At 46.5% G+C, this 25,410-nt stretch overlaps 1 protein-coding gene across 4 annotated transcripts in view; it reads left to right on the top strand.

Moving 5' to 3' along the window:
- Positions 1-25,410, top strand: part of TNRC18 (trinucleotide repeat containing 18) — a 1,076,633-nt gene that overhangs the window by 265,086 nt on the left and 786,137 nt on the right. For all 4 annotated transcript variants that reach the window (XM_063934091.1, XM_063934092.1, XM_063934093.1 and 1 more), the window contains exon 7: positions 9,468-9,614. In XM_063934091.1, coding sequence (XP_063790161.1) covers positions 9,468-9,614 — 147 coding nt within the window. The remainder of the gene's footprint in view (positions 1-9,467; positions 9,615-25,410) is intronic.

Below are 25,410 nucleotides of genomic sequence, written 5' to 3'. Positions count from 1 at the left end.
GAGGGCTTTGAAGATTTATGTGAAGAGAACTTCTCGTCACAGAAAGTCAGACGTTCTGTTTGTCCTTTATGATCCCAACAAGATTGGGTGTCCTGCTTCTAAGCAGACAATTTCTCGCTGAATCAGGTGTACTATCCAGCATGCTTATTCTACGGCATGATTGCCATGTCCAAGATCTGTTAAGGCCCACTCTACTCTTTAGATGGGTTCTTCCTGGGCGGCTGCCCGGGATGTCTCAGCTTTACAACTTTGCAGAGTGGCTACTTGGTCAGGACCGAACACGTTTGCTAAATTCTACAAGTTCGATACTTTTGCCTCTGAGGACCTAAAGTTTGGTCAATTGATTCTGCAGGAGCCACCGCTCTCTCCCTCCCATACTGGGAGCTTTGGTGCATCCCCATGGTACTAATGTGGACCCCAGCATCCTCTAGGACGTAAGAGAAAATATTATTTTAATTACCTACCGGTAAATCCTTTTCTCGTCTGTAGATGATGCTGGGCGTCCGTCCACCGCTTCGTTTTCCTGCAGTTATTACTTGGTTCAGTATTGCCTTGTTCCTTGCTGACTTGATTCAAGCTGGTTAGCTTGGTTTTCTGTTATGTGTGAGCTGGTGTGAATCTCGCCACTATCTGTGTATTTCCTTCTCTCGAAGTATATCCGTCTCCTCGGGCACAGTTTCTAGACCGAGTCTGGTAGGAGGGGCATAGAGGGAGGGGCCAGCCCACACTATTAAACTCTTAAAGTTCCCATGGCTCCCAAGGGACCCGTCTATACCCCTGTGTACTAATGTGGACCCCAGCAACCTCTACGGACTACAAGAAAAGGATTTACCGGTAGGTAATTAAAATCCTATTTTTTTTATAAGTTTGCAAAAATCTCATTATGGGGTATTTGTGTGTAGAATTTTGAGGGAAAAAATGAATTTATTCCATTTTGGAATAAGGCTGTAACATAACAAAATGTGGAAAAAGTGAAGCGCTGTGAATACTTTCCGGATGCACTGTATGTGTAGAGGAGGGCGGTGATAATACAGTATATATATATATATATATATATATAAAATGAACAAAAAGTCTGCGGCACTCGAGGTCTTGTGAAAGCGTAGTTTGTATCAAAACATCAACATAATGTCCATCGACGTTTCGGGGACTTCAACCCCTTTGTCAAGATGTGTGCAGATGTGTAAAGGTAAAACAACTCACCTTAAGAAGAAAGAGACCCGCCAAACAGAAAGCGTGTAGCCGCTCAGGAACCCGCCGTGGACGCTGTGCCGCGCTGAATGATGACGCATGAGCGCGTCTGTGCAGTGTCAGAGCCGGCTTGTTGCTAAGCAACGCCGGGAGATATCAACACCCGGGATTGTGCGGCTGGAAATAGAAAAAATAAGTGCAATAGGACCACAGAAACACAAACAGATTACAGGCATGTAGTTATACTGTATAAAGGTGGCAGTGGGGGGCTGAGGTACCAGAAACATGCAATGTACTGAAGCATATAAACTATTTTAGGTTCGAACCCAGATAGGTGACATAGATGGAGAGCCCTCCTACTCGTGTAGTGGGTGGGGGGGGGGGGCAGTACCTGCAGGGTGTCAAAAGCCAGCATAGTAAGGAAGAAAACAAGAACTGCAATTTAAAGGCTGGATTCAGATAGAACCAATAACAGACAATAATGAACAATATGAACAACTCTGGTAGGGACATCGCACTAATCAAAATAAAGTCAATAAGGCTGACATCATTAGGGCTCGGATATCAACCAAAGGTGCTCCATGCGATCCTCTCGTTCAGGCCAGAAGGATGGATAGTGCCAAAGTTGAAAATCCTAGTCGCTTCTTTCCTGAGAAGCTGGCCCTCCCTGTCACCCCCTCGCAAAGATTTGGGAACATGGTCAATTATGATGTGTTTAAGACCAGACAAAGTGTGGTGGGCTTCATAAAAATGTCTGGCCACTGGTTGGTCAGATGCCTTGCCAGCTATCGCCGCCTTTATCGCGGAACGGTGCAGGGCCATGCGTTCACGTAGAGATCTGATGGTCTTGCCTACGTAGCACAGGCCACATGGGTATACTATCAGATAAATGATGTACGTAGATGTACAAGTCACCGTGTGACGAATGCGAACCTTCTTGTCGGTTAAAGGTAGTGTGAACACAGAACCTGTCAACATGTGGGTGGACGTTGTGCAACCCAGACAGCGGTAGCAGCCGGGTTTCTTAGTGATGAACGTGTCCATTGGGGGCACATCAGGAACTTTAGGAAAATTTTAGATGTCAGTATGCACCAGCATGTCTCGCATGTTACAACCCCTCCTGTAGCTCATCATAGGGGTTTTGTGCCTAAAGGGAAGTTGCGAATCTGTAGAAACTATGGGCCAAGGGGCCCTATTTGCACGATTCAATACAGGACTGGAGGTGTCGAAAGACGTAATCCAAGGAATTCTATTCTCCAATGTTCTGGACTTGGATTGCATTAGAGCACTGCGAGTCATCTTTAACACCTCTCTCTTGGTGGCCTCTAGAGAGGAACGCTCATAGCCCCTGGCGATAAATGTAAGAATCATTTTGTCAAGTTCGCCCTCCAAGTTTTCCGATTGGCTGTGTATACGAGCTACCCTGATCATTTGGGACCTAGGGAGTCCCTGCTTCAAAGACCGGGGGTGATGGCTGTTAGCTCGGAGAAGAGTGTTTTTATCCGTAGGTTTATGGTAGACGCTTGTATGCAATTTGCCTGCATGCACTGTAACTAGAACATCCAGGTAATTGATAGACGTTAAGGACAGATGGTAGGTAATCCTAATTGGGGACGGTCTGGCATTAATAGATTCCAGTAGTGTCACCAGGGCAGTCTCGCCCCCTGTCCAGATGATGAACAAGTCGTCTATATACCTGGTGAAGAGTGCAATGAACTTTGACGACGCCTGGTCTTGGAAGAACATTTGGGCTTCCTCTTTGAGCATGTATACATTGGCATATGACGGGGCCACATTGCTGCCCATCGTACAGCCGGTTCTTTGTTGGTAGAACCGGCCATCGAACAGGAAATAGTTCCTAGTAAGAGTCGGCTCTAATAGGTACATGTAAAAATCAAGGTCTACATCGTTCATCTCTTCAACCAAAAAAGATCTCATTGCTGCCAAACCGTCTGAGTGCAGTATGCTGGTGTACAAGCTACAAATGTCGACTGTGCAGAGAAGTGCACCTTCGGGGACAGGGCCAAAGGCTTCCAATGTGCAGAGAAAGGAGGTGGTATCCTTCAGGCACGTAGGCTGTTTGAGCACCAAAGGATGCAGTATACTGTCGAGAAACTGTGAGATGGGCTGGTACAGTGACTGCCGGGCCGAAATGATGGGCCGGGCGGGAGGCGTCTGCAGGTTTTTGTGATCTGGGTGTGATCTGACAGCGCGCTCTCTATCTGCACCTCCGGCAATCCTTTACTGTGTCTAAGCGATCCAGTGCAGCAGCTCACACACACGGCGGGTCCGTGTGAAGCTAAAACATCTTTTCCGGCTGGCAGCTTGATGTGTTCTGCTCTGGAGAGTCGTTAAACTGCGGGACGAGTATTGCCTGGATGGTAACATTACATGTCGTGTGGTAACCAGCCCACAGTGTTTTATTCTCTGGTACGAATCACATCTCTCTGGAGTTCACAGTCTTTTATCTGTCTGTTTGAATTAAAACTTTTATGCACTATGGAGCGCCCCCTCTTCTTTTGTCTTTTTTGTTTTATATATATATATATATATATATATATATATATATTTAGAATCTGATAACAATAAATTTATTGTAACAGTCTGTCACATTTGCTGCTATAACAGACTGTTACCATTTTTTAATGTACCTTGCTTTGTACGCAAAGCAATGTCATGCTAGAAACAAGAAGGGCTTTGTCCAAACTGTAGGCAAAAATTCATAACCACACAATTATCTAAACTGTTGTTGTTGGGTGCATAATTTTCTTTGCTGAAACTTAGGGGTGCAAGCAAAACTTGACAAACATCCCCTTACCATTATGCTTCTTCCACCAAATTTTACAGCTGGATGTATGCATTTGGGAAGGAAATGCTTTTCTGGGCTTCACCAAATCCAGAAAAGCAGATGAACAAATTGATCTGTTGAACTTCTACATGGCGATGCGTGATTTGTCACTCCAGTTAATGTGTTTCCGCTATCTTGCTTTACACCGCCCCAGCCAGTGTTTGACTTTTCACATGATGGATCTGAGGCTTGTATTTGGCTGCCCAGCCATGAAAAGCCATTTCATTTTGGGTTTCCATGGAGTTGTTTAGCTTAAATTGCTTGCTGAGGCAGTTTGGAACACAGTAGTGACGTTTTCCACAGAGCAATGACCATTTGTACACGTTAGTCTTGTTCTGTGACCTTGTGTGACGACAGAACTGTTGTTGCGCTTAGACATTTTCACTGTACAATAATTACACTTACCGTTTGCCATAGTAGAGATAACCTGGTCGACATTTGAATAAATGACTTATTGGAAAGGTGGCATCCTCTGACGTAAAAGTTACGGAATTTTTTAGTTTGACTCACTTTTCTATTAAAGTCTGGCTATGCAGATTGCATGACTGTATGCCTATGCTGGGCATACACTATACAATTATCTGGCAGATAATCTGCCAGATCTTGTTGGTTGGAAAGAAAATCTGGTAATGGATGAGAGCAAATGACAGTCGAAAATTTGCTCCCACACACTAGATAATGGACAAAAACTATTTTACAGAGAATTGGTTACATCACGGATTTAACCAATTTGTATGAACGACAGTTGTCTGTTTTCCAGTGTTTGGGAGCAAATGGTCAATTCTCAATTGCTCTCATCCAGTGCCAGATTTTCATTCCAACCAGCCAGATCTGGTAGACTATCTGCCAGATAATTATATAGTGTATGCCCAGCATAATTGTATGCACCTGTTAGCAGTGCGTATGGCTGAAATGGCCAAACACAGTAATTATAATTGGCATCCACACAGTTTTGGCTATATAGTGTATTTGCTGTTGATCTCATTTAGTCATTTTTCCTGTCATCAATTTCCCATGGTGTTTATAAATGCTTCTAGTAATCTGTTGTTGGTACTTCATCTCTGAAAAAAAAGATGTTGCAATTTTCCGTTTAGCAAATAAGACAAAGTGAAAAACGTTTACATTTCTTATATCAAGGTAAATGAAATTCCAAATTAGTAAGGCATAATAGAAGCAATTATCGTAAATTAAGTGTAAAGTTTCAGCAGCCTTAAGGCCAGTACTCGCTGGCCGATGTCAGAGAGATGTGTGCTGAGCGAACCGCTCAGCACACATCTCTCCCGGCGCTCAGCACAGCGCGATCTGTGCTGAGCGTGCGGGGGAAGACGGGGGGGCCGCTCACTTCACCCAGCGGGTGAAGTGAGCGACCCGCTAGATTGGCCTGCATGCAGGCCAATCTAGCAGCAGCGAAAGCGATGCGCGGGGCTGCGCATCGCTATCGCTGAGGGGGCTACACACGGAGCGATCGTGCTTAAAATCTAAGCAATCTAGTCAGATTGCTTAGATTTTAAGCAGCGATCGCTCCGTGAGTACCCCCCTTTACATATTACTTGAACAATGAGTCAAGGTAATGTTATCTCCAAACCCACCAGTTACGATTTGTTTCACTGTTCTAATGACCAGCGTTCTGTTTTAGCATTCTGATATGCCATGTGTTATTTTCTTGTACTGCATTACAGTGATCGCGCTGAGCCCCCCAAAAAAGTGGGTCCCAGGGACCCCTCACTTTTAAAAATTGGGGTCCTACCGGTCCTTTTCTGGGTCCCATCGGAATAAAAGTTCTTATTAATCTTAATCTTAATTGGACACTACAAAAAAGTGTTGCAAGGTGGGGGGATGGGGTGACAGTGCTGCTGGGCTGTGTAGCATGCAGGACACCCTGCACCAGAGCTGTAACTAAACATTTTGGTGCCCTTTGGCAGAAAGTGAATTGGTGCTCCACCTCCAAGACTGTAGACTATAGGAAGTGCACTCCGAAGGCATACCGCAAATATTTAGGGGCATGGCTTCATGGGTAAGGGCCGTGACCACATAATAGTGCCAATTCACATTGCACCACACAGTAGTGCCGCTTATACACATTGCACCAGGTAGAGCACGTTATACACATTGCACCAGGTAGAGCACGTTATACACATTGCACCAGGTAGAGCACATTATACACATTGCACTAGGTACAGCACGTTATACACTTTGCGCCAGGTAGAGGATCACTTACACATTGCAGCCACCACCTCAGACCACCACCTCAGACCCCCCTGACGCAGCGTGAACCCAAGCCCAGCCACAAACCGCTTAACTAACCGGCTCTCATACACTCATACACAATGCGCCAGGTAAAGCACATTATACACATTGCACCAGGTAGAGCACATCATACACAATGCGCCAGGTAAAGCACATTATACACATTGCACCAAGTAGAGCACATTATACACACTGCACTAGGTAGAGCACATTATACACATTGCACTAGGTAGAGCACATTATACACAATGCACCAGGTAGAGCACATTATACACATTGCTCTAGGTAGAGCACATTATACACACAATGTACCAGGTAGAGCACATTATACACATCGCACTAGGTAGAGCACATTATACACACTGCACTAGGTAGAGCACATTATACACATTGCACTAGGTAGAGCACATTATACACAATGCACCAGGTAGAGCACATTATACACATTGCTCTAGGTCATGAATGTCCAAACTGCGGCCCTCCAGCTGTTGAGAAACTACACATCCCAGCATGCCCTGACACAGCTTTAGCATTCTCTGACAGCAAAACTGTGTCAGGGCATGCTGGGATATGTAGTTTCACAACAGCTGGAGGGCCGTAGTTTGGACATGCCTGCTCTAGGTAGAGCACATTATACACACAATGTACCAGGTAGAGCACATTATACACATTGCTCTAGGTAGAGCACATTATACACACAATGCACCAGGTAGAGCACATTATACACATCGCACTAGGTAGAGCACATTATACACAATACACCAGGTACAGCACGTTATACACATTGCACCAGGTAGAGCACATTATACACATTGCACCAGGTAGAGCACATTATACACATTGCACTAGGTAGAGCACATTATACACAATACACCAGGTACAGCACGTTATACACATTACACCAGGTAGAGCACATTATACACATTGCACCAGGTAGAGCACATTATACACATTGCACTAGGTAGAGCACGTTATACACTTTGCGCCAGGTAGAGGATCACTTACACGTTGCAGCCACCACCTCAGACCCCCAGTCGTCCCCCCTAGACGCCACGGGAACCCACCACAGCAAGCCCAGCCACCACCCGCTTCACTCACCGGCTCTGCACTCTCACCTTATGTCCGAAGCAGAGCTGAGGAGTGCGCTGCAGCAGCTTCCCGGAACCTCCGTGGCTACCCCCTGCCGCAATCCCTGAGTCTGAAGCCCCAAGTGCAGCGCTGCGGCTGCATTTGAAGAAAGAAGCTATTGGCGCGGCAGCAGCACAGACCCAACTTCCCTTGTGTGCCCCAGTGCCCCCAGCCACCTGCGGTCCCACCACCTATCGCTGGCATCTCATGATCCCTGCAAGCGGCTTACTCCGCTGGCTCCTGTAATTACCGATGTGGCACAGCGTAAGGTCACTAGCTTCAAGCCACACTCAGCAGCATGGATATTCTGGGTCCCTTGCAGAGCAGAGAGTGAGGGGCAGGTGGAAGATCACACTATCCATGGTCTCCTCCCCTTCCTCTTGTTAATGCTGATTAACTTTCAGGAAGAAAAAGCAATACCTTTTAACTTTTTTTTGTGTAGGCCGCTGCGACCGCTAAGCGTGTGTGTGTAAAACCCCTAACAGATGCGTACACGTTGCGTGCGCACGCCGTCACGCTGTTTGCACAGAGTAGCTACACGTGAGGTGGAATACACTTTATAACCCCTAGCAGGAAAGGAACACGACACCAATTGTATTTAAAATGTTGGGATCTGACCCACCAACAGTTATTTACTAAAAGGGGATTACAACAATAATACAATCACAATAAGAGAAGAGGCTACAATCAATGGATACATACGTTTGTTCGCCAGCGCCACCCGGTTCCGGTCCTCAGTCTATCTGGAAAGATGACCTTCAGAGAATGTGTTTGACCGGCCAGGCAGCGTGGCTTTTATACATTAGTCCAAATCATGAAACAATGGAATCTGTAATCTCTTCACCCATAGGTCAAAGGGCTGGTCATTTACAGTACAGGAGGGGTCATAGGTCGGTTTTTATAGGTGGGCGATGCCTGATCCAGGTGCACTTGCAGGTGTTATCCACTGGGTTCCCGCTGAATATCAAGAGTACAGTAAATACAGTGTGATATTAATATTCTGTTCCTGCGCATATCTATGCGCAGGAGCGTGCTATCTTCTGCAAACTTCTACCGGAATATTGCTCTCAAAATACTGTACAGCTGGATACCAAACACCACCTCCTAACCTAATTCTGTCCCCTCATATCCTGTAAAGTCGAGTCCCTCTGTTGTACCTTTTAAACAAATGGAACTCGCTGGTGTGGTACGTGCAGACTATGTGTAAATTATGTGCTATGTGAATTAAATATGAGATATGTCTCCCATGCAAATGCATATGCTACCGTAATTACTCATAACACGCGCAAACACGCAAGAAAGCGTGAGCGATTATACGTAGCTTGCGAGTATGCGCACGCACGGCAGAACAAGCACCCGCACGAGGCCATCTGTTTGGTGTTTGTACGTGATGATTGTGCCTATAATATTTTCGACTTCGACACTCTGCCATTGGAGAATGAAAGTAACTGACAGCACAGGACAGCACGCTGATTGGACACAGCGCGTCCTTTGGGACCCAGCGTATTTTTATTTTCGAGTCACCGCTGTCCATTATAGGGTAAAATACGTGCTATAGCGCGTATTTGCGAACACTGGTATTAGCTTACTTTTCTCTGTAAAGGAGGTTTTGACTGAATTTGTCCAGCTAGGGTGGCCATTATCAACCTGTTTGCAGCATGGATTTATATTACAGGTTGAGTATCCCATATCCAAATATTCCGAAATACGGAATATTCCGAAATACGGACTTTTTTGAGAGAGAGTGAAATAGTGAAACCTTTGTTTTTTGATGGCTCAGTGTACACAAACTTTGTTCAATACACAAAGTTATAAAAAATATTGTATTAAATGACCTTCAGGCTGTGTGTATAAGGTGTATATGAAACATAAATGCATTCTGTGCTTAGATTTAGGTCCCATCACCATGATATCTCATTATGGTATGCAATTATTCCAAAATACGGAAAAATCCGATATCCAAAATACCTCTGGTCCCAAGCATTTTGGATAAGGGATACTCAACCTGTATTACAATTACATTTATATATGTGTATTCTTTTTGATTTTTCAGGTTTGTCCCACCCCACTTTTCATCAGGTAATGAACCCAGCAATGCCTCAAGGGGTATCTGCCTCTTTTCCATCTGCTTATACTTTTGCAAGAGATCCTCAAAATGGCCAGATCGTGGTGATCCCAACTGAACATTTAACCCATTTTGGTATGTATAAAGGAAAAAAGAATGTTACACTGCATTAGCCTATAGAAAATGTTTGATTCTTGATACCTTTTGTGTGTTAAAGATATATTTTTTGAAATGTATTTAACTTTTTTTAAAAGATAAAATACAGTGCAGGTTTTCAGGTCATGAATGACTCTTTTATAGGCAAGTAATCAATAGTTTCACAATGTTTGGTGAATCCACTACCATACATAGGGGGAGATTCAAATGTTTGAAAAGTCAGATGGGAGTCTGTTTTTTCCTATCTAATAGACAGGAAAAAACAGACACCCAACCGACTTTTCAGACATTTGAATCTCCCCCATATAGTCTTAGGAACAAACTAGTGGGCCCCATAGCAACATTTTGTAGAGGCCCCCAATTCTGTTCATTTTATGCCCGTTTCATTTTTTTTGCCCCATAGTAGTGCCATATTTCACAGTATGGTACAAAGTGCTACCAGTTCACATTATGCTACACAATGGGGGTCATTCCAACCCAATCGCACGCTGCACTTCTTCGCAGCCGTGCGATCGGGTCGGAACTGCGCATGCGCCGGAGCCACAGTGCGCCGGGGCATGGCAGTCATCGTTTCCTAGCGATCGCCTCTGAGACAAAGGTGGTCGCTAGGCGGGAGGGGGCTGAACGGCGGCATTTAGCCGCCGTTTAGGGGGAGTGGTCCGGCCAACGCAGGCGTGGCCGGACCGTGGCACTGCGGCCAACGGGAGCGACGAGTAACTCCCGGCCAGCCGTAGGAGCTGCACCGACCGGGAGTTACTCCTCAAATACAAAGGCATCGCCTCTGTGCGATGCTTTTGTATTTGTGCGGCGGGGCCGGCACTGACATGCGGGGTGGACTAGCCCTGTGCTGGGTGTCCCCCCGCATGTCTGAGTTAAGGATCGTAGCTGTGCTAAACTTAGCACAGCTACGATCAACTCGGAATGACCCCCAATGTCTCCAGTTCACATTATGCCACAAAGTGTCTGTGGTTCACAGTATGTCACATTGCAGTGCCACTGGTTCACATTATGCAACAATGTAGTGCCCTATTTTACATTAACTCAGATTGTAGTGCCCTCAGTTCACATTATAACACACATGCACCAAGTTAATATTATGCTACACAGTGCCATCTGTCCACTTTATGTCACAGTGCTCCCCAGTTATTATGCCACACAGTGCCTCAAATTCACATTCTACCATGGTGCTCCTGTTTACCGCACATCTTGACCTTGGGAACTTTCTTCTTCATCTTTTGCTCTGTATGCCAAAACTGCTGCATGCAGGCCACTGCAAGGTGGTGAGCTGGTAGAAACACAATGCCTACAAACAAGATCTAGTGTATTCAATTAATTCTATCGAATACACTAGTACAGAGAGGAGTAATTTATAGACTGGCACTTTATTTATCCAGTACAATGTCACCTGTTCTAACTACACAGATGTCAATGTGAGCTGGGTCCACCGTTGTTGAACTCCTGGGAACAACTATGTCTTTTAATCTAGTGTACATACTGTAAGTGCCTAAGACTAAAATTTGCAGGCTAACAGAGGGTCTTGGAAATTATCCTGAAGCTAGTCATACTGTACATCACAACAATTTTGTTCCAACCAGCCACCTAGTTGGCTGGTTGGAGTGATAATCTGGCAGTGTGTTGGAGCAAGCAATAATGAGCTGTTTGCTTCCATATGCCAAAAAGCGGCAAAAAATGGTCTGTCCAGCAAGTTTGATTTTCCCCAACTAATTGTTCTAGTATAGGGGGAACTTCTCTCCAACTTAACGATAAGTAGGCCTACTTCTTCACTGTCATCACAGCAAGAGCTGCTATAGTCAGCCCGTGGTTCCTATAAGCAGCAGCAGAGCTGTAGGGGATCGTGCTGGATCAGCCCTGCTGCTGCTGCACCTCAGAAGTGTGTGTGCCCCATTAGATAACCCTTACACACACACACACACACACACACACACACACACACACACACACACACACAGCACCAAACACCCCGCCTTACCCCTACGATCATGGTGTAGATGTGACTTCGCTGGGAGATAACTGCTTCCAAGGATGTATTTATTTCTCCCATCAAAGAGCGGGCAAGGCACTGTGCAACTCCAACTCTCCCCCCCCCTCCCCCCTCCCCACACATTCACTGCACAGTAAGTAGGTGAACACCGGCCAGTAGTGTCCGCCTGCACGTCTCTGCCTCCCTGACAGCAAATGTTCATTGTCTGCTATCGCAGCCACTCACCAAGACCTCCGCACCTGGGTGCATACAGATTGATTCTCCAACCACTGGAGAGGTTCTCTTCCATCCCTGATTTCCAGCCCCTCTTTGTCCAGGTGGAGCCGGCCCGATGCAGCGCTACAATGCTGCTGCGGCAGCATGCGGTGGACCCTGTACTGTACACCTGCCATAGACTTTTTACTCCAGAGTTTTGGCTATAAAAATTATTATAACAATGCAAAGAAGATATTTCAAACATATACTTTGTATTTTTCATATACTTTATACAGTCAAAACTCTGGCACAAACGTTAGTATGACAGGAAAGGCTCTGCCTCATCTGCCTCATCCCACCGCACGTCACTGATATATATATATATATATATATATATAGTACAGCGATGTCCGGCACTCCCAAGTATTGTAAGTGTACCTTGTCTCGGTGTCTCCACAATAAGATAAATAGAAACCAATAGATGCGGCACTCACAGATCTCAGTAAATGAGAACACAGACGCAGCCAGCGTGGGTAATCAACGTTTCTTTAAATGACTAAAGAATTTCGTCAGGATACATAAACTGCAAAGAACAATTTACCACTACTTGTACCCCTCACCAAACACACATGTGACGCTGGTTCCGGGCACCCGCCGGTTGCGTCTCCCGAAGATGACGTCATCGTAACGCGACACGATGCACGTCGCACCACGTGATCCTCGTCACCATCACTACAGCGGAGAACACAAATATGATAACGGAGCTAGGTGATAGGCACAGCGATACAAAATGCATTATCAAAACGGTAAAAAAACAACCTGCAGGGTTGAATCATAAACTGTGCACAATAGAGACATATAATCACATGATATCAAAATAACATATTGCACATTGGCCCTCATTCCGAGTTGTTCGCTCGCTAGCTGCTTTTAGCAGCATTGCACACGCTAAGCCGCCGCCCTCTGGGAGTGTATTTTAGCTTACCAGAAGTGCGAACGAAAGATTAGCAGAATTGCGAATAGAAATTTCTTAGCAGTTTCTGAGTAGCTCCAGACTTACTCAGCCATTGCGATCAGTTCAGTCAGTTTCGTTCCTGGTTTGAAACACACCCTGCGTTCGCCCAGACACTCCCCCGTTTCTTCAGACACTCCCACTTTCCCCCCAGAAACGCCAGCGTTTTTTTCGCACACGCCCAGAAAACGGCAAGTTTCCGCCCGGAAACACCCACTTCCTGTCAATCACAGTACGATCACCAGAACGATGAAAAAACCTCGTTATGCCGTGAGTAAAATACCTAACTTTTGTGTAAAATAACTAAGCGCATGCGCTCTGCGAACCTTGCGCATGTGCAGTAAGCGACTAATCGCAATATAGCGAAAATCAGCAACGAGCGAACAACTCGGAATGACCCCCCATTGTCTGGAATATATGTAGATCTGATATACATAATAATACTGTTTCACTTCAAATTGATGTTGTATAAAATACGAACTGGAATTACTGCACCTCTAGGAAAAACATAAGGGAAGCATTTCATTCAGCCCTTATGGATAAATTACATCTAATTTATGAATCCAAAAGGATTCCCTGCAAATCAGCAAATTATCCCTATTGCCACCTCTGCGTAAGGGAGGAATGTGATCAGTCATTCTGAAGAGCAGACTGGATAAATTATGTCTAGCTTTAACAAAATGTCGCGCTACAGGTTGATCACATTTAGCACCCTCAAGAGCCAATGTAATGGAGGACCGATGCGCTGACATTCTCTCCTTAAACTTGAGTTTAGTCTTGCCGATATAACTGTACCCGCAGGGGCAAATTATTTGATGAATTACAAATGAACTCTCACATGTGGATGTGGATGATTAATCACCAGTCAATAAGAAAACGCAAGTGGTGCAAGAGCATCTAAAACAGACCATTTTTTTCATAAGCAAGACATTTTTTGTAGGATCAGAAGCACCGATACCAGAGACATCGGTTTTTACTAAATGATCATGTAAATTACGTGATCATGAGTAACATGCCATAAGGTCAGTATTTTGAAGACCTAAGTCTTTATCTGATTTGACAAGGGGCCAATGAGACTTTGAGATACAGTTAATGGCAGGAGATAAATCATTATATTGAGCAACCCACATTAATTTCTGTTTGGAGCTATTAGATGTCTTATTTTTAAGCAGACTACTGCGATCCATTAACATTACTTTAGTTTTAGTTGCTTTAAGATCCTCAAGGGGATAACCTCTGACTATTTGACTAGTTTCAGACACTCACCGTGCAGCTCCATGATATTCTGGATCAGGCCGGTTTACAGTCTGTTTTCATCCAGCTCCAGTCTGGTTGTCTCATAGATTTTCTGTTAAAACACCTATCCGCTTCCAGTTCGGTCACTCTCCAGTTCCAGTCTGGTTATCTATCCAATTCAATTCCTGTTACCTTTCCGGTTCCACTTTCAGTAGTCTCCAGCCAGTTGCCAAGCTGGTTCCAGTTCTAGCAGTCACTGACTCCACTCTGGTAATTAGTTGAATCCTGATTCTCCTGATCTGCAAGCAGTCCTATTAAAATAAAGTCTGCAACTAACATCTACCAAATCATGCCTTCAGGCTTTCCTCTTCTAGAAACCAACGTTTTATCTATTATACTTTAGAGTCTACAGCACAGTACCTCTCCTTGCTTCTTAGCTTCATGAGTAGAATTTGGATCAAGCCTCCCAGCTTTCTCCATACTCCTGCTGAACCTGCTTCGGCCACTCTCGCCTACCCCAGCCAAACTTAACCCTAAGGGCTGAAACACACACGCCGGCTTTTGCCAGCCGGGAAAAAGCCGGATTACAGTTAACAGTGTGAGGGGTAGGGGCCTTTCACACTGCACGGCCCCGGCCCGGCTGCCGGGTTGCAGACGGAAATATCTACTGGAAGGTCCGGCTGCCGGGCCGGGGCCGTGCCGTCTTTGAAGGCAGTGGACCGTGTGTGAAGGGGAGCTTTCACACACGTTTTTTTTTTTCAAGCCGTGTCTGCTGCTGCGCATGCACACAGCATTACACAAGGCTCAAAGCCGTTGTGTGTGAAAGACCCTCCCGGATGGCAAAAAGCCGGACATCAGGGAGAAACTGGCGCGTGTGTTACAGCCCTTAGGTATGACACAATGTTACAACAGCTACTCTTTGGACTCTGCAATAAAAGAAGCTCTCTGCACCTATGGTGGCAACAAGGCACCCATTTGTATGTGCAATTGCAGACGCATCGGGAGGTGGCCTGTCACACCTGCTGGGCGGCCTTCAGCACCTAGCAGCCAATCAAAAACACAAATATATATATATATATATATATATATATTTCTCTGACGTCCTAGTGGATGCTGGGAACTCCGTAAGGACCATGGGGAATAGACGGGCTCCGCAGGAGACTGGGCACTCTAAAGAAAAGATTAGGTACTATCTGGTGTGCACTGGCTCCTCCCTCTATGCCTCTCCTCCAAACCTCAGTTAGAATCTGTGCCCGGCCAGAGCTGGGTGCTCCTAGTGGGCTCTCCTGAGCTTACTAGTAAAGAAAGTATTTATTAGGTTTTTCATTTTCAGTGAGCTTCTGCTGGCAACAGACTCACTGCTACGTGGGACTAAGGGGAGAGAAGCAAACCTACCTGCTTGCAGCTAGCTTGTGCTTCTTATGCTACTGGACACCATTAGCGCCAGAGGGTTCGAACACAGGCACCTGTCCTCGATCGTCCGTTCCCGGAGCCGCGCCGCCGTCCCCCTCGCAGAGCCAGAAGAACAGAAGCTTGAAGACGACGAAATCGGCGGCAGAAGACTCCTGTCTTCATTTAAGGTAGCGCACAGCACCGCAGCTGTGCGCCATTGCTCCCAGCACACTTACACACTCCGGTCACTGTAGGGTGCAGGGCGCTGGGGGGGGGGGGGGCGCCCTGGGCAGCAATTGAAGTACCTTTTGGCAATAAAAATACATATATACAGTCTGGCACTGTATATATGTAAAAAACCCCGCGGGGCCTTCTTCCTCAGCACACCAGCGCCATTTTCTCTTCACAGCTCCGCTGGAAGCAGCTCCCCAGGCTCTCCCCTGCAGTATCAAGGTACAAGAAGGGTAAAAAAGAGAGGGGGTGCACATAAATTTAGGCGCAAATAAAACATATAAGGCAGCTATTGGGTAATACAAATAAAACAGGGCCGAGGACTGCGCTTCTTGCTTCACTTGATCTGATAAGCTGCTTATGGAGGAGTAAGAGGATTCCACTTTCCTCTCAATATAACTAAACAAAAAACAAAAATACCTCCCAGCGCTAATAGTCAAGTGAAATATCAACTCACATCACCAATTCTTTGATAATCTTTACCAATAATTATACAAATACAGACCGGAATATGTAAGTATAAAGTTTATTAATAGAATTATGAATAAAAGATGATCATCTATTCAAAAGCCTAAAAGAAAAAATAATAAATAAAAAGTGATTCCTAATACCGGTATACTATAACATGGACATAACATACATACATACATATAACATTAATAGGCTGGTGATAAGCTTTATAGTGACAGTCACTTTCCTCGTCTTTTGAGTTTTACTCCAAGAGGTATACAGATGCTATTTCAGCACTATATTCAATGGCTGATAATTTATATTTAAAAGTCTCCTTAAATGTGAAAACTACTTATAAAAAGTCCATCCTCCTAATGGGCCACTTCTTTTAGGCTTTTGAATAGATGATCATCTTTTATTCATAATTCTATTAATAAACTTTATACTTACATCACCAATTCTTTGATAATCTTTACCAATAATTATACAAATACAGACCGGAATATGTGAGTTGATATTTCACTTGACTATTAGCGCTGGGAGGTATTTTTGTTTTTTGTTTAGCTATTGGGTAATCACTTATTATAAGTGAAAATCCCTGTGTTATATAGCGCTGTGGTGTGTGCTGGCATACTCTATCTCTGTCTCCCCAAAGGACTTTGTGCGGTCCTGTCCTCAGTCTGAGCATTCCCTGTGTGTGTGTGCGGTGTGTCGGTACGGCTGTGTCAACATGTTTGATGAGGAGGGTTACGTGTAGGCGGAGCAAGGGCAGATAAGTGTGGTGTCGCCCCCGTCGGGGCCGACACCTGATTGGATGGATATGTGGAAGGTCTTAAACGACAATGTAAGCTCTTTACATAAAAGGTTTGATGACGCTGCAGCCTTGGGACAGCCGGGGTCTCAGCCCGCGCCTGCCCAGGCGACTCAGAAACCGTCAGGGGCTCATAAACGCCCTCTATCTCAGATGGTTGACACAGATGTCGACACGGAGTCCGACTCCAGTGTCGACGATGATGAGGCACATTTACAGTCTAAAATGACCAAGGCCATCCGATACATGATTATTGCAATGAAAGATGTATTACACATTTCTGAGATTAACCCTGTTAATACCAAGAGGGTTTATATGTTTGGGGAGAAAAAGCAGCCAGTGACTTTTCCCCCATCTGATGAATTAAATGAATTATGTGAAGAAGCGTGGAGTTCCCCTGATAAGAAACTAGTGATTTCTAAGAGGTTACTGATGGCGCACCCTTTCCCGCCAACGGACAGGTTACGTTGGGAAACATCCCCTAGGGTGGACAAGGCGCTGACACGCTTATCTAAAAAGGTGGCCCTGCCGTCTCAGGATAAGGCCGCCCTAAAGGATAAAACACAGGAAGATTTGAAAGCGCTGACACTCTGTATATATGTATATATAAAATATATTTATTTTAACTTGAGTTTCTTAATTCCACACAATAAAATACAAGAAATATAAAATCAGCAATACATTTAAAAACACAATTTATCCATATAGTAAACCATGTATATAACCCTCTTTTCTGGTCCCTAGAGACTGATAGCAACTACTAGTTACTTTATTCTAAACACAATTGTGTCAATTAAGTCTCTGTGGAACAGAAAAGCTCCTTATTCCCTGCAACACAATATCTTTACTCACTTTGTAACTATTTGTACAGGACAGAAACACATGTAAGGTTTCCAATTATTCTTATTAGAACACCATAACACTCCTTTTTTATAATAACATTCTAAGGTCCACAATATGAAGATTTCCTTTGCTTGGTAATTGAATTTTGTTTAACGTTCTGACGCCAGATTTTAATCAGGAGAATGAACTGCAGTATGTTGGAGTCTTTGATTCAAAGATTAAACAGCGTGCACGCTGCTAGGGTATTTCGACTGTCTCCCAGCACAAGCAAAAGTCAATTGCACATATGATGTTGAAACATGGCCATGTATAGATTAAGCAACAACTTTACCCCTCTTGGTGTCCGTGGAGAATTATCACTGGTCAATAGAACTCCCGGCTCTGGTAGCTAAATTCCATTTACTTGAGCCAAGTCTGGAGATCCAAATCCAGTTCCACGTGGGTTCACAAGGCTTACAAGGATAGCCGTTAAACGTGTTTGCTGATGCTGCTAAAACGCGTTTCTCCGCCTCACATCACATCACCATCGGCGGCTTCATCAGTTAAAGGAGCCTGCGGATAGAAAGCAGGAAGCTATCCTGAAGTCAGTGTATACACACTCTGGTACTCTACTGAGACCTGCTATTGCTTCAGCCTGGATGTGTAGTGCTGTAGCAGCATGGACAGATACTCTGTCAGACGACATAGATTCCCTCGACAGGGATACTGTTTTGCTAACCCTGGGCCATATAAAAGACGTCGTCTTATATATGTGGGATGCTCAGAGGGACATTTGCCTGCTGAGCTCTAGAATTAATGCTATGTCCATTTCTGCCAGGAGGGTCTTATGGACTCGGCAATGGACAGGAGATGCTGATTCTAAAAAACACATGGAGGTTTTGCCTTATAAGGGTGAGGAATTGTTTGGGGATGGTCTATCGGACCTCGTGGCCACAGCAACAGCTGGAAAGTCGACTTTCTTGCCTCAGGTTTCCTCACAGCCAAAGAAAGCACCGTATTATCAAATGCAGTCCTTTCGTTCTCAGAAAGGCAAGAGGGTCAGGGGTGCATCCTTTCTTGCCAGAGGCAGGGGTAGAGGTAAGAAGCTGCACCATGCAGCCAGTTCCCAGGAACAAAAGTCCTCCCCTGCTTCCACTAAGTCCACCGCATGATGTTGGGGCTCCACAGGCGGAGCCAGGTGCGGCGGGGGCGCGTCTCCGAAACTTCAGCAACCAGTGGGTTCGCTCACAGGTGGATCTCTGGGCTGTACAAATTGTATCTCAGGGATACAAGCTGGAATTCGAAGCGACTCCCCCCCGCCGTTACCTCAAATCAGCCTTGCCAGCTTCCCCCATGGAAAGGGAGGTAGTACTGGTGGCAATTCACAAGCTGTACCTCCAGCAAGTGATTGATTGTCAGGGTCCCCCTCTTTCAACAGGGAAGGGGTTACTATTCCACAATGTTTGTGGTACCGAAACCGGACGGTTCGGTGAGACCCATTCTGAATTTAAAATCCTTGAACACTCCTATAAAGAAATTCAAGTTCAAAATGGAATCGCTCAGAGCGGTTATTGCAAGCCTGGAAGAGGGGGATTTTATGGTGTCGCTGTACATCAAGGATGCTTACTTGCATGTCCCCATTTACCCACTTCACCAGGAGTACCTCAGGTTTGTGGTACAGGACTGTCATTACCAGTTCCAGATGTTGCCGTTTGGCCTGTCCACGGCACCGAGGATATTTACCAAGGTAATGGCCGAAATGATGATACTCCTTCGGAAGAAGGGAGTTATAGTTATCCCGTACTTGGACGATCTCCTCATAAAGGCGAGGTCCAGAGAGCAGTTGTTGATCAGCGTAGCAGTCTCTCAGGAAGTGTTGCAACAGCACGGCTGGATTCTGAATGTTCCAAAGTCGCAGCTGATTCCTACGACGCGTCTGCTTTTCCTGGGCATGATTCTGAACAGAAGAAGGTGTTTCTCCCGGTGGAGAAGGCCCAGGAATTAGCATCTCTGGTCAGAGACCTCCTGAAACCAAAACAGGTATCGGTGCATCACTGCACGCGAGTCCTGGGAAAGATGGTGGCTTCATACGAAGCCATTCCCTTCGGCAGGTTTCATGCAAGGATCTTTCAGTGGGATCTGTTGGACAAGTGGTCCAGATCGCATCTTCAGATGCATCGGCTGATCACCCTGTCCCCAAGGGCCAGGGTGTCTCTTCTGTGGTGGCTGCAGAGTGCTCACCTTCTCGAGGGCCGCAGGTTCGGCATACAGGACTGGGTCCTGGTGACCACGGATGCAAGCCTCCGAGGATGGGGGGCAGTCACTCAGGGAAGAAACTTCCAAGGGCTGTGGTCAAGCCTGGAGACTTCTCTACACATAAATATACTGGAACTAAGGGCCATTTACAACGCCCTGAGTCAAGCAGAGCCCCTGCTTCGAAACCGGCCAGTGCTGATTCAGTCAGACAACATCACGGCGGTCGCCCATGTAAACCGCCAGGGCGGCACAAGAAGCAGGATGGCAATGGCGGAAGCCACAAAGATTCTTCGGTGGGCGGAGAATCACGTGCAAGCACTGTCAGCAGTGTTCATTCCGGGAGTGGACAACTGGGAAGCAGACTACTTCAGCAGACACGACCTCCACCCGGGAGAGTGGGGACTTCATCAAGAAGTCTTCACACAGATTGCAAAGCGATGGGAACTGCCACAGGTGGACATGATGGCGTCCCGCCTCAACAAAAAGCTAAAAAGATATTGCGCCAGGTCAAGGGACCCTCAGGCGATAGCTGTGGACGCCCTAGTGACACCGTGGGTGTACCAGTCGGTATATGTGTTTCCTCCTCTTCCTCTCATACCCAAGGTACTGAGAATAGTAAGAAAGAGAGGAATAAGAACAATACTCATTGTTACGGATTGGCCAAGAAGGACTTGGTACCTGGAACTGCAAGAAATGCGCACAGAGGACCCATGGCCTCTGCCTCTCAGACAGGACCTGCTGCAACAAGGGCCCTGTCTGTTCCAAGAATTACCGCGGCTGCGTTTGACGGCATGGCGGTTGAACGCCGGATCCTAGCGGAAAAAGGCATTCCGGATGAAGTTATTCCTACGCTGATAAAGGCTAGGAAGGACGTGACAGCAAAGCATTATCACCGTATATGGCGAAAATATGTTGCTTGGTGTGAGGCCAGGACGGCCCCTACAGAGGAATTCCAGCTGGGTCGATTCCTGCACTTCCTACAGTCAGGGGTGACTATGGGCCTAAAATTGGGGTCCATAAAGGTCCAGATTTCGGCCCTATCCATTTTCTTTCAAAGAGAACTGGCTTCACTGCCTGAGGTTCAGATGTTTGTTAAGGGAGTGCTGCATATTCAGCCCCCTTTTGTGCCACCAGTGGCACCCTGGGATCTTAGCGTTGTGTTGGATTTCCCGAAATCCCACTGGTTTGAGCCACTTAAGACCGTGGAACTAAAGTATCTCACGTGGAAAGTGGTCATGCTGTTGGCCTTAGCATCGGCTAGGCGTGTGTCGGAATTGGCGGCTTTGTCATGTAAAAGCCCATATCTGATCTTCCATATGGACAGGGCAGAATTGAGGACTCGTCCCCAATTTCTCCCAAAGGTGGTATCATCGTTTCATTTGAACCAACCTATTGTGGTGCCTGCGGCTACTCTGGACTTGAAGGACTCCAAGTTGCTGGACGTAGTCAGGGCTTTGAAAATATATGTTTCCAGAACGGCTGGAGTCAGGAAGACTGACTCGCTATTTATCCTGCATGCACCCAACAAGCTGGGTGCTCCTGCTTCAAAGCAAACTTGCTCGCTGGATCTGTAGCACGATTCAGCTGGCTCATTCTGCGGCTGGATTGCCGCATCCAAAATCAGTAAAAGCCCATTCCACAAGGAAGGTGGGCTCTTCTTGGGCGGCTGCCCGAGGGGTCTCGGCTTTACAGCTTTGCCGAGCGGCTACTTGGTCGGGTTCAAACACCTTTGCAAAGTTCTACAAGTTTGATACCCTGGCTGAGGAGGACCTTGTGTTTGCTGAATCGGTGCTGCAGAGTCATCCGCACTCTCCCGTCCGTTTGGGAGCTTCGGTATAATCCCCATGGTCCTTACGGAGTTCCAGCATCCACTAGGACGTCAGAGAAAATAAGAATTTACTCACCGGTAATTCTATTTCTCGTAGTCCGTAGTGGATGCTGGGCGCCCGTCCCAAGTGCGGACTTTCTGCAATACGTGTATATAGTTATTGCTTAAATAAGGGTTATTGTTATGAGCCATCCGTTGAGTGAGGCTCAGTTGTTGTTCATAATGTTAACTGGGTACGGTTATCACAAGTTGTACGGTGTGATTGGTGTGGCTGGTATGAGTCTTACCCTGGATTCCAAATATCCTTTCCTTGTAATGTCAGCTCTTCCGGGCACAGTTTCCCTAACTGAGGTCTGGAGGAGGGGCATAGAGGGAGGAGCCAGTGCACACCAGATAGTACCTAATCTTTTCTCTAGAGTGCCCAGTCTCCTGCGGAGCCCGTCTATTCCCCATGGTCCTTATGGAGTTCCCAGCATCCACTACGGACTACGAGAAATAGAATTACCGGTGAGTAAATTCTTATTATATATATATAATACTGTGACTATTTGCAAGGCTGTGACCATCTGTGAGTGGCAAAAGTATGTGAACCTTTAGGTTTAGCAGATGTTTTGAAGGTAAAATTAGGGGTGGTATTCATGTGACCGCCGGTCAGCTGACCGACAGTCACATGACCTCCTCCACCAGCCCGACGGGTTACTATCCCGATGGTCTGCATGCCGACCAACAGGGACTATTTCCACTCGAGTGGGAATAGAACCCGTGGCGACCGCAGGTCGCCACCGGGCCCGCAAGGGGCTTGCTGCACTCGCCCCTCCTCGCCGGGATCCCGGCGTCGGTATGCTGCCGGGATCCCGGCGTCGGTAAGCTGACCGGCGGTCTCCTGACCGCCGGTCAGCCATACTACACCCAAAATTAGTCAGGTATGTTTAATATGGGATGACAATCAGGTGAGTCGGCAACCTGTCTGTTAGGCGCCGCGGTCCGGGACTTCCTCCCGGCCCGGCGCCTAGCAACTAGGGACGCCGAGCGCGCTGAGCCGCCGGGTCCCTAGCAACGCTAGGACGCCGAGCGCGCTGAGCCGCCGGGTCCCTAGCAACGGGGACGCCACGGACGGACCGCGTTCCCCGTTGCTGGGTTGATTATTTAACTGTGCACACATGTTTTCTGGTCGTGCAGCAAGGCAGCTGCACGACATTCATTGTAATCAGGCTCTGGACTCTGATTGGAGGATTCCCTGCTAAATACCTTCTCAGTGCCTCACACAGACGCCGGTGATAGTTTCCTGCATGCTGCTCATGTTGGTGAACGTCTGTTCCTGGTCTGCTGTGCCCGGTCATTCCAGTCCTCTGAGTTCCTGAGTCTTGGTGTTTGTCATCTCATCCCAAGGAGTTCTCCTGGTCCTCATTTACCTGTGACAGTCTTTAGAGGATTTCGTTTGGTTTCGTGAGTGGCGGCTCTGCCGCGTGCTGCGGCCTAGGCCGCTTTATATTGTGTTCTGGTTTTGGAGCATTTGCGGAGGTATCCGCTTCCACAGTCCTCTCCGGAACTCTGCGGTGCCGTGTAGGAGAGTGGACAAGTGGAGTATTTTGGTGGTTGTTTTCCCTGGCGGTAATCCGCGCATACTCTAGTTTTAGGTTTGTTAGTAGCCCCTGGCCTTGTTGTTTAGTTAGAGGGCCCCTTGTTATCACCCTGTCTCGGTTCACTCTTTGTCTCTCATTAAGACCTGAGGAAGCATCGGAGTTGGGCAGACGTAATCCGCCCTTCAAACGCGGCTGCCATGGGCCCAAGCAACCATAGTCTCGCAAGAGTGTACTGACAGCACGGGCGAGACAACGGAGATAGGGCGCCAGGGACTATTCCCATTCCTTTCCCCTTTCCCAGCATTATGTTCTGGTATTCAGGTCCTTTCATATAAGATCACCCCAGACCTGAGTATTAGAATCATAACATTATCACCGGCCCAAAAACTTTAAAAAAAAAAAAAGGGGGTTTTAAATTTTTTCCCATTCAGTTTTGGTAAGAGTTAACCGGCTTCATGAATCCGGCAGGGTTAGGACCAAATCCCGGTCAGCTTTTAGTTAACCAAATTCAAGAACTTACTCAGATGGTTCAGGACCTTTCTCTTCGGGTGAGATCGCAGGAAGATCTTTTGCGAGCCTCCCCGAGAGTGGTCCCAGAACCAAAGATGCATTTACCCGACCGTTTTTCGGGTAGCCGAAAAGATTTTTTTAATTTTAAAGAAGCTTGTAAGCTATATTTTCGTTTAAGGCCTAGTTCCTCGGGTACTGAATCTCAGTGGGTTGGGATTATTATGTCGTTACTCCAGGGGGATCCACAGACCTGGGCGTTTGGGTTAAAAGCTGAAGATCCTGCTTTGTTATCTGTAGACGCCTTTTTTTAAATCATTAGGTCTGTTGTATGATGACCCGGATAGAGAGGCGTCAGCTGAGAGTCACCTGCGTGCTCTCAAACAAGGTAAAAATCCAGCAGAGGTGTATTGTACCGAATTTCGCCGCTGGTCGAACGACTGTGGCTGGAATGACCCGTCCCTGCGCAGTCAGTTTCGCCTCGGTTTATCTGAACTTATTAAAGACAGTCTCCTCCAGTACCCCGCTCCTGAGACTCTCGATAAACTCATGGAGCTTGCTATAAAAATAGATCGTCGTCTCCGAGAGCGGAGGGCTGAAAGAGGAACAACTATTAGGCCTAGTCCTTGTGTTTATACCTTTCCAGAGGACGTCGAGGAGCCCATGCAGATGGGTCTCTCCCGGCTGTCCCCAGAGGAAAGAACCAGAAGATTAAGTTCTGGTCTTTGTTTGTACTGTGGTGGTAAGGGACATATTGCTCGCAACTGCCCGAACAAGTCGGGAAACGCTCTGACCAAGTGAATTGTAAGGGGGTTCACTTAGGTCTGCAGCTTATCTCCTCAAATGACTCTCTCTTAGTCCCTGTTAAGATTTCCTTTGGCAGCCTCAGTTCATTGGTGTCGGCCTTTGTCGACAGTGGAGCTGCAGGAAATTTTATGGATTTAACGGGCTAAAGCCTTAGGCATTCCACAGATACCGTTGGATAAACGTATCACCATGCACGGGTTAGATGGGGGTCCGCTTTCCAATGGGATAATTACTCACCGCACACCTCCAGTATTACAGTAGGAGCCTTACATTCTGAAGATATAGAATTCTACCTTACACATTGTCCGGCAGTTCCTGTAGTTTTGGGTCACCCTTGGCTTGCCTTTCATTATCCCACCATTGATTGGCGGTCCGGGGAGATTTCCCAATGGGGTCCTTTTTGTGTTAAGGAATGTATTTCTTATCCAGTCCGGGTTGCAGCAATCGTCCCAGAGCTTATTCCTGTGGAATATCAGGATTTTGCCGATGTGTTCTCCAAAGGCAATGCGGACATTCTGCCTCCCCATCGGTCCTACGATTGTGCAATTGAGTTAGTACCAGGTGCCACTTTGCCTAAGGGGAGATTATATGCCCTGTCCGGGCCAGAAACCACGGCCATGAATAATTACATTCAGGAAAGCCT

Source organism: Pseudophryne corroboree, chromosome 7 (genome assembly GCF_028390025.1).
Source record: "Pseudophryne corroboree isolate aPseCor3 chromosome 7, aPseCor3.hap2, whole genome shotgun sequence".
NCBI lineage: Eukaryota > Metazoa > Chordata > Amphibia > Anura > Myobatrachidae > Pseudophryne > Pseudophryne corroboree.
Note: the sequence above shows the minus strand (reverse complement) of the source record. Positions and strands in the feature narration are given on the sequence as shown.